This window comes from Podarcis raffonei, chromosome 7 (assembly GCF_027172205.1).
Source record: "Podarcis raffonei isolate rPodRaf1 chromosome 7, rPodRaf1.pri, whole genome shotgun sequence".
NCBI lineage: Eukaryota > Metazoa > Chordata > Lepidosauria > Squamata > Lacertidae > Podarcis > Podarcis raffonei.
Window position 1 is genome coordinate 65645013 of NC_070608.1, and position 8361 is coordinate 65653373.

General features: G+C 51.8%; 1 protein-coding gene across 1 annotated transcript; it reads left to right on the top strand.

The window, feature by feature from the left end:
• Positions 1-3408: 3408 nt before the first annotated feature.
• Positions 3409-8361, top strand: LOC128417822 (tubulin beta-1 chain-like). The gene is made up of 4 exons (XM_053397012.1): positions 3409-3583; positions 4384-4492; positions 5933-6043; positions 6833-8361. The coding sequence occupies exons 1-4, from the start codon at positions 3527-3529 to the stop codon at positions 7891-7893; spliced, it is 1338 nt and encodes a 445-aa protein (XP_053252987.1). The 5' UTR covers positions 3409-3526; the 3' UTR covers positions 7894-8361.

Consider the following 8361-nt stretch of genomic DNA (forward strand, 5'->3'; position numbering starts at 1 on the left):
CTGGACTTGGCCCAGGCCTACCAGCAGTTACCAGTGGACGAGGCCACTGCTGAGGCACAGACTCAGTGTCACGCACAGGGGCGCATTCCGTGTCAAGTGGCTGCAATTTGGCATCAGCGTGGCACCATGCATATTCCGAAATCTCATGGACTCTCTCCTCAAAGGAATTACTGGCGTCACCTCCTTCTTCGATGATGTGTTGATCGCTGGGGCCACACCAGGGGAGTTTGGGGACCGACTCCGCACTGTCCTGCACTGTTTCCAGATGTCTGGCCTCAAGGTGAAGCGGGAAAAGTGTCTGCTAGGAGTGCAACAGGTAGACTTTCTGGAATTTACAGTGGACGCAGACGGAGTCCACCCGACAGGGGACAAGGTGCAAGCTATTTGCGACACCCTGGCACCTAAGTGTAAGGCCAAAATCCAGGCTACTGAACCACTACCATGCCTTCTTACCTCACAATGCGGCGGTAGCAGAGCCCCTACACAGACTGTTAGACAAACAGGCCCCATGGGTGTGGGGGCAGCGCTAGGAAGCCGCTCGTCTCGAAGTCAGTCCTGGTGCACTTTGACAAGAGGCTGCCCGATGATGCTGGTATGTGATGCCTCGCCCTATGGCATCGGCACCATCCTGGGGCACCAACGTCTGGAAGGGAGAGAGGTGCCGGTTGCCTACTTTTCCCAGACCTTCTCTGCAGCCAGGAGGAACTACTCGCAAATAGATAAAGAGGGTCTGGCAATCGTGAAGGGAGTAATTTCACAATTTCTTGTACGGGTGCCCCTTCACCGTGGCGACCGACCACAATCCACTGCTCAGCCTGTTTGCCCTTGAGAAGCAGACCCTCAAGGACTGTCACTTCATGTCCTCAGGTGGTCGATTTTCCTTGCCGGCTACCAGTATGCACTGATCCACTGGCCTGGGAAGGTGATGGGCCATGCAAACACCCTCAGCAGACTGCCACTACCAGAGACCGGCCCCAACCAGCACCCGCACAAGAGGTCATGAGCCTGGAACAGCTTCCCAACAGCCCCATTCAGCCGCCGGAAGTAGCACGCCACTCCTCGAAGGATAGGGTCATCTCCGAGGTCTTGAACTGGGTGTGGCGGGGATGGTCCAGTAGCAACCCCGGGCTGGAATTTGCAGGCTAAACAACCTGCAAACACGAACTACGGCCCACAAGGGGTGCATGTTATGGGGAAGCAGGATGGTCATTCCCCAGCCAAAAGGTCCTCACAGCCCTACACGAAACACACTCAGGGGTAGTGAGAATGAAGGCCCTTGCAAGGAGTTGTGTGTGGTGGCTGGGGATTGATGGGGAGATAGAGGCCTGGGTTAAATACTGCCAGACCTGCCAGGAGTCCCGCCCAGATCCCCCAAGGGCCCCTGTCCAACCCTGGGAGTCCGCCCAAGCAGTATGGTCCCGCCTGCATGTGGACTTTGCTGGCCTCTTCCAGGGAAGGACATTCTTCGTAGTGGTGGACTCGTACTCCAAATGGCTGGAGGTTGCCCTGGTACCATCCACTCCTATGGCCGTGGCCATCTGAGTACTACGTAGGCTGTTCATGACCCATGGGCTCCCCAACACCCTCGTCTCGGGTAACAGAACAGCGTTCACGTCAGAGGAGTTCCAGACCTTCACAGCACAAAACGCCATCCACCACACATGATCAGCGACGTTCCACACCGCCACCAACGGTCAAGTAGAGTGCATGGTGCAGACCACCAAGGATGCCCTCTGCCGCATAATGCAAGGGGACTGGGAGCACTGCCTAGCCGCATTTCTCCTAGCCCAGCCCAGCACCCCCAGCACAACGACTGGCCAAAGCCCAGTGGAACTATTCATGGGCTGGCGCCTTCACCCCAACAGGGCTCAGGATGAGGCAGTAGTGGGGAAAAGTAGGGACCCCGGGACCTTCTGGCCCCGGGACATAGTGTACTTCGGGGCGGGCACAGCATGGGTACCCACCAGGGTCACCAGAGCGACCAGCCCCGTGTTGTATGAGGTGCTAACAGAGGGGGGGGGCAAAGCTGGCACCGCCACTACTATGGCGATGATTCTGGGGGGGGGGCGGGACTGGGAAGAGGGCTGGACTGAGGAATCCCAAGGGGACAGCTGGGAGGGGAGGCCTGTAGAGCTGGAGGAGCAGGCAAGGGAGGCAGAACTAGTTAGCCCAGAGGTGACCCCCGAAGCCGAGCGCCCACAGGAACCAGAACCACGACTGTGTGGACCGATGGAACCTGAGCAAAGAGCCCCGTTGCAGCAGCCAGCCCCAGAACAAGAGTCAGAACCAGAAACCTATACTGAGGGACATCCCAGACCACAGCGCATATGTAGGTGACCGGCATACCTCTACGACTACGAATGCTAACCACCTGCGCATGATGGAAACTTAGAGGGGAGGGGTGTTATGTACTAAGCTTGGATCCTAGAACAATAGGCAGAATGCAACAATGTGATTGGCCTGCAGGAGCAGCCCAATCAGGCTCCAGGAGGGAAGCATAATCAGCCAATCAGATGGGACCTATTGTGTAAATACTGTATATAAACCCAGAAGTTGTGGGGAGGGAACTCACTCACTGTTTTACCAGCTGCCATAAAAAGCATGCAATCACTACGCGACCCCAGGTATATTTCATTAACAAAAAAAGGGGGCTGCAATCGTAATGATAGTTTCTTGGATGCAAGTCTTGACACAGCAGAGGAAGCCTATGGGAGCCTGATTATGTCGTTGCTTCCACAACTGCTTGAAAGGTAGGCAGGTTAAGTCTCAAACTACCCGGTCAAGGTTACCACCCCCCCTTCCTCCTCACAGATAGGAGGAAATTCTGGGATAACGCTTATAAAGGGACTTGCAGACTGTGTGCCCTGCACTTGTCAGCCAAATGCCCCTCAAGTTATCAGGAAAACAGCTGCTTCTCCTACTCCAGGGATCAGCACAGTCTGCTGTCGGACACGACTAAACAACAACAACATGATGTGAAAAGGCTGGGTAGGGAAGGGGATAATCGGAGATTTCTGACCACAGCAGAAAAACGCAACCCTTAGACTGAGCTCCCGGGCCCACAACAGTCTATCTGCTTTTGGATCGGGGGAAAAGAAAACCTTCGAGCGCATCAAAATGGTGTCTGCTGCAGGCAGGGGCAAAAATAAAACCCCGCTGAAAAGACCAAAAGCCGGCACAGCGAGGACCCGCTTTGCAATATTAGGGTCGCCCCTAAGATACCACCTGCTTCCGTGCGCGGGGCGGGGCCGGTCAAATCCAGGCCGCCGCCGCCGCCCCGCCCCCCCTCCCTCGGGCGCGAGCAGCGGAGGAGTGAACTTTCTCCTCTCCACCCCTCGAGCGAGAGACAAGGCGGGGCCGGGAGGGGAAGGGGCGGAGCCACGCGCCTCCCGCTATAAAAGAGCCCTCGGGGGAGGAGGGAGGCGCGCCCTTGTTTCCTGCTGCTGCTGCTGTCGAGAGAGCAAGTCGCAGTTTTCTCTTTCCGGAAGGTTGCAAGCGGGTGATCGCCTGAAACGAAGTCGCAGCCATGCGGGAGATCGTGCACTTGCAAGCCGGCCAGTGCGGGAATCAGATTGGAGCCAAGGTATAATGGGAAAGCGGGGGCAAGGGAATCTGGTGGGGGGGGATCTATTGTTGGTAAGAGCCGAGTGTGTGGGGACCAGCCGTGTCTTTTCCTTTTCTTGCGTCTCCGATGAAAGGCATTAATCGCCGCCTAAGAATTAAGCTGAAGGATTGGGGGGGGCAGAGCACTAGGAAAAATCTCCCCGGGGTTATGTCTACGCATAGCTGTCAACTTTTCCCTTTTTTAAAAGGGAAATTCGCTTATTCCGAATAGGATTCCTCGCAAGAAAAGGGAAAAGTTGACAGCTGTGCGTCCACGATGCGTCGTAAAGCCTCGGATGCGACGACCATCTTTGTCTGTCGCTTCATAGGGCAGATCTTGCGGGAAACAATAAAGGCCTTCGCTTTCGGTCGGGGCCAGATCCGTCTCACACAGTGTTAGAGCTAGCAGTAATCCAGTTATAACGGCAAGCTTTTAGGTTGCCTCGCCCCTCTGCAGAGGATGCAGTCTGGATTTGGAGCAGCGTTCAAGCTGGTTGGGTGTGCGCGTAATGGTGCAAAGCCGGAAGCCAATTGGTTTCTCTCTTTGTTAAACAAGTCCCGCCCCTCTTCCCCCAACAGTATGTCCATCCGTGAAATCTAACATCCTGCCTTCCTATGCCCTGTTGGCATTGCTTTGTGTGAAGGGAATCTGTCTCGTCATGGCGCAGAGGATCATGTGCTTGCAGTATGGTGGCCAAGGTGTGGCCGCGGCAGCTGCACGTGTTTAGTCATGCTTCCTCGTCGCACTTGCTAAATCGCTCTGCAAAATTCCCGTTTCAGTTCTGGGAGGTCATCAGCGACGAGCACGGCATTGACCCGACAGGCAGCTACCATGGAGACAGCGACCTGCAGCTTGAGAGGATCAACGTCTACTACAATGAAGCTGCCGGTAAAAATGGAGTGCTTGTCTTTTTAAGGAAGTGCTTCTAGCTGCCTCCGGAAATAAGTCTCTTGCCCATTTTTAGAAATCTTGATTGATAGATTGTACGGCTTCCAACTAATTAAATCTGCAGATAAATACACAGTTCTTGCAAAGAGCCTTTTTTATTTTTATAAACAGATGCTCTTCCTATTTTTGGTGTCCAGTCCCACCTTAGAAGAATTTCCTTCTGTGTGAGGGGAACAGGCAGAATTTCTTTGTTCTAAAATGCAGCCTGCCTGCCAGAAGCTCCCTAATTATGTGTTTTCAAACTAAAAATACAGACTTGGGAAGAAGAAGAAAAATGCACAGGTGGCCAGTAAACTGGGGCTGTATTAAAGGATTTAAAATTTCTCTTCATCTGCCTGGGGTGGGGGCAGAAAAGGTATTAAAGTAATGAAAACAGTTTTTTTGCGGGGGTGGGGAAGGCATTGACATTGTTGCTTCTGGATGTCGAAGGTTATTTATGATTTCTGTAATTGAAAGTGAATAACCTTGTAATTACGGACAGGGTGGCGCTGTGGGTTAAACCACAGAGCCTAGGACTTGCTGATTAGAAGGTCGGCGGTTCGAATCCCCATGACGGGGTGAGCTCCCGTTGCTCGGTCCCTGCTCCTGCCAACCTAGCAGTTTGAAAGCACGTCAAAGTGCAAGTAAATAGGTACCGCTCCGGCGGGAAGGTAAACGGCGTTTCCGTGCCCTCCTCTGGTTCGCCAGAAGCGGTTTAGTCATGCTGGCCACATGACCTGGAAGCTGTACACCGGCATCCTCAGCCAATAAAGCGAGATGAGCGCCGCAACCCCAAAGTCATCCACAACTGCACCTAATGGTCAGGGGTCCCTTTACCTTAACCTTTAACCTTGTAATAATAAAACTTTGCAGACAAAACTTTCCATGGGTATCTATGAAGTACAGGTGGGGAAGTGACTCTGGCTGCTGTGGTCTCTATGCACACATGTATATGAACACACAGGCCAACCTTGACAGGTGAGCAGGACGTACCACCTGCCAATCACTGGATGTCAGGTGATAATACTAATTTATTATAACCCACCCATCTGGCTGTATTTCCCCAGCCACTCTGGGCTGCTCCCAACAGAAAATTAAAAACATGGTTAAAGATCAAATATTAAAAACTTTACTAAACAGGGTTGCCTTCAGATGTCTTCTAAAAGATACACTGCTACCTCTACATAACCACACCTCTGGTTGCGTATCTTTCAGGATGCGAACACGGCAGACCTGGAAGTATTTTTCTCGGTTTCGCCATGCATGCATGCGCAAAAGCAGCATGTTGGGTTGAGATATAAAAATTTTTCCTGAGAAACGCTGAGGGTTGCCAGGAGCCCAGTAGACTGCAGATAATTTAATGAGGTCAGTGCATTCATAAATCTTTTGTTCTCCCTGCAGGCAACAAGTATGTCCCCCGTGCCATCCTTGTGGACTTGGAGCCTGGCACAATGGATTCTGTCCGGTCTGGACCATTTGGACAGATCTTTCGGCCTGACAATTTCGTCTTTGGTATGTAATATTTTTTTCGGTGACTGTAGTCTCTGTTCTTGACAGGTACTCAAAGTATCTTGAAGCAGCTGCTGGATTGCTCATACCTATTCATTCCAAATGTTCTGCGAATATTATCCCTATGCAAAACAGCTGACTTCTGCCACTTGAATTCAACTATGAGGAATGTTTCCCTAATCCTATACATTCTCCCTGTAAAATTTGATCATGTACTGAAACAAGGGTAAGGCTAGGTGGCAGATCTCCAGGTATACGCAATAGGTGATGTGGTACAACAATCTCTCCTTCCTCTGAGCCAATTTCATCATCTCCTTCCCTCAAATTGCCAAAGGTACGATAGCTCATGATATTTGATCCAATGTACTTTTTCAGAGCTGGGTCTTTAAACACTATACAGTAATACCTCGGTTTGAATGTGCTTCGGGTTGAGCGCGTTCGTGTTGTGCTCTGCAGCAACCCGGAAGTAACGGGGCGTGTTACTTCCGGGTTTCGCCGCTCGTGCATGCGCAGACGCTCAAAATGACGTCATGCGCAGAAGCGGCAAAACGCGACGTGCAGACCCATCGCTTGTTACATTTGCTTTAGGATGCGAACGGGGCTCCGGAAGGGATCCTGTTCGCATCCCGAGGTACCACTGTATTTGAGAACCAGAGGAAAGTAAACCGGTTTTGTAGTCTGGGTCTGGACATGGCTTATAAGAGGAACATTTGGACCAGATCATGATGCCATTAGCAGATAGAAATCAATAGTTGCCAATTTGTTTCTGTATCCTTGTCTTTCTGTTTCTAGGCCAGAGTGGTGCTGGGAATAACTGGGCCAAGGGCCACTACACAGAGGGAGCGGAGCTGGTGGACTCTGTGCTAGATGTGGTAAGAAAGGAATCGGAGAACTGTGACTGCTTGCAGGGCTTCCAGTTGACCCATTCCCTGGGCGGTGGCACGGGCTCCGGACTGGGGACACTCCTCATCAGCAAGATCCGGGAGGAGTATCCTGACAGGATCATGAACACGTTCAGTGTGATGCCATCCCCTAAGGTGTCGGACACAGTGGTGGAGCCCTACAATGCTACACTGTCCGTCCACCAGCTGGTGGAGAACACGGATGAAACCTACTGTATTGACAATGAGGCCTTGTATGATATCTGCTTCCGCACACTCAAACTCACAACTCCGACGTACGGGGACCTCAACCACTTGGTGTCGGCCACCATGAGTGGCGTCACCACCTGCCTGCGGTTCCCTGGCCAACTGAATGCCGACCTCCGCAAGCTGGCGGTCAACATGGTGCCCTTCCCTCGCCTGCACTTCTTCATGCCCGGCTTTGCTCCCCTCACGAGCCGCGGAAGCCAGCAGTACCGGGCCGTGTCAGTGCCAGAGCTCACCCAGCAATTATTTGATTCCAAGAACATGATGGCGGCCTGTGACCCGCGCCACGGGCGCTACCTGACGGTGGCGGCCATTTTCCGGGGCAGAATGTCCATGAAGGAAGTGGATGAGCAGATGCTGAACGTCCAGAACAAGAACAGCAGCTACTTTGTCGAGTGGATCCCCAACAACGTGAAGACGGCCGTGTGCGACATCCCTCCGCGAGGCCTCAAGATGTCTGCCACCTTCATTGGCAACAGCACGGCCATCCAGGAGCTGTTCAAGAGGATCTCTGAGCAGTTCACGGCCATGTTCCGCCGAAAGGCCTTCCTGCACTGGTACACCGGAGAGGGCATGGATGAGATGGAGTTCACGGAGGCCGAGAGCAACATGAACGACCTGGTCTCCGAATACCAGCAATATCAAGACGCCACAGCGGACGAGCAAGGAGAGTTTGAAGAGGAAGGCGAGGAGGAGGAGGCTTAGGATGGCGGTGGTTTAGTGCAGTGGGGCAAGTTTAGTGCAATGGGGCAAGTGTTTTGGGGCACAGTCTGTTCAGCTCTGCTGCTGCATGCTTTTTCAGTTCAACTTGGTGCTTTCACTGTTGATTTCCCTCATTGCCCTAACCCTTTGATTTGGAAGCACTTTTATAGGTTGTGAAAACATTTCAACATAATAATGAAAAGTGGGTGCTCTCCACACTTTAAATTGGGGCTGAAAGTAAACTTTGTAACTTTTACCCTTAAGAATATACTTCCTTCCTTGTTAAGACAACTGTTGTCCTTCAGCTGTATGTGTAAAGCTATTGATCACACCATTGTACTGCAGCTGTTTTATAAAAATTATAAATTTATATACATTGTAAACTTATATAAATTTATAATTATTATAAATTTTTGCAGAGGTTACTTATATCATAATTGATCTGAAATAAAGACTTCTCTGCTGCTCCAT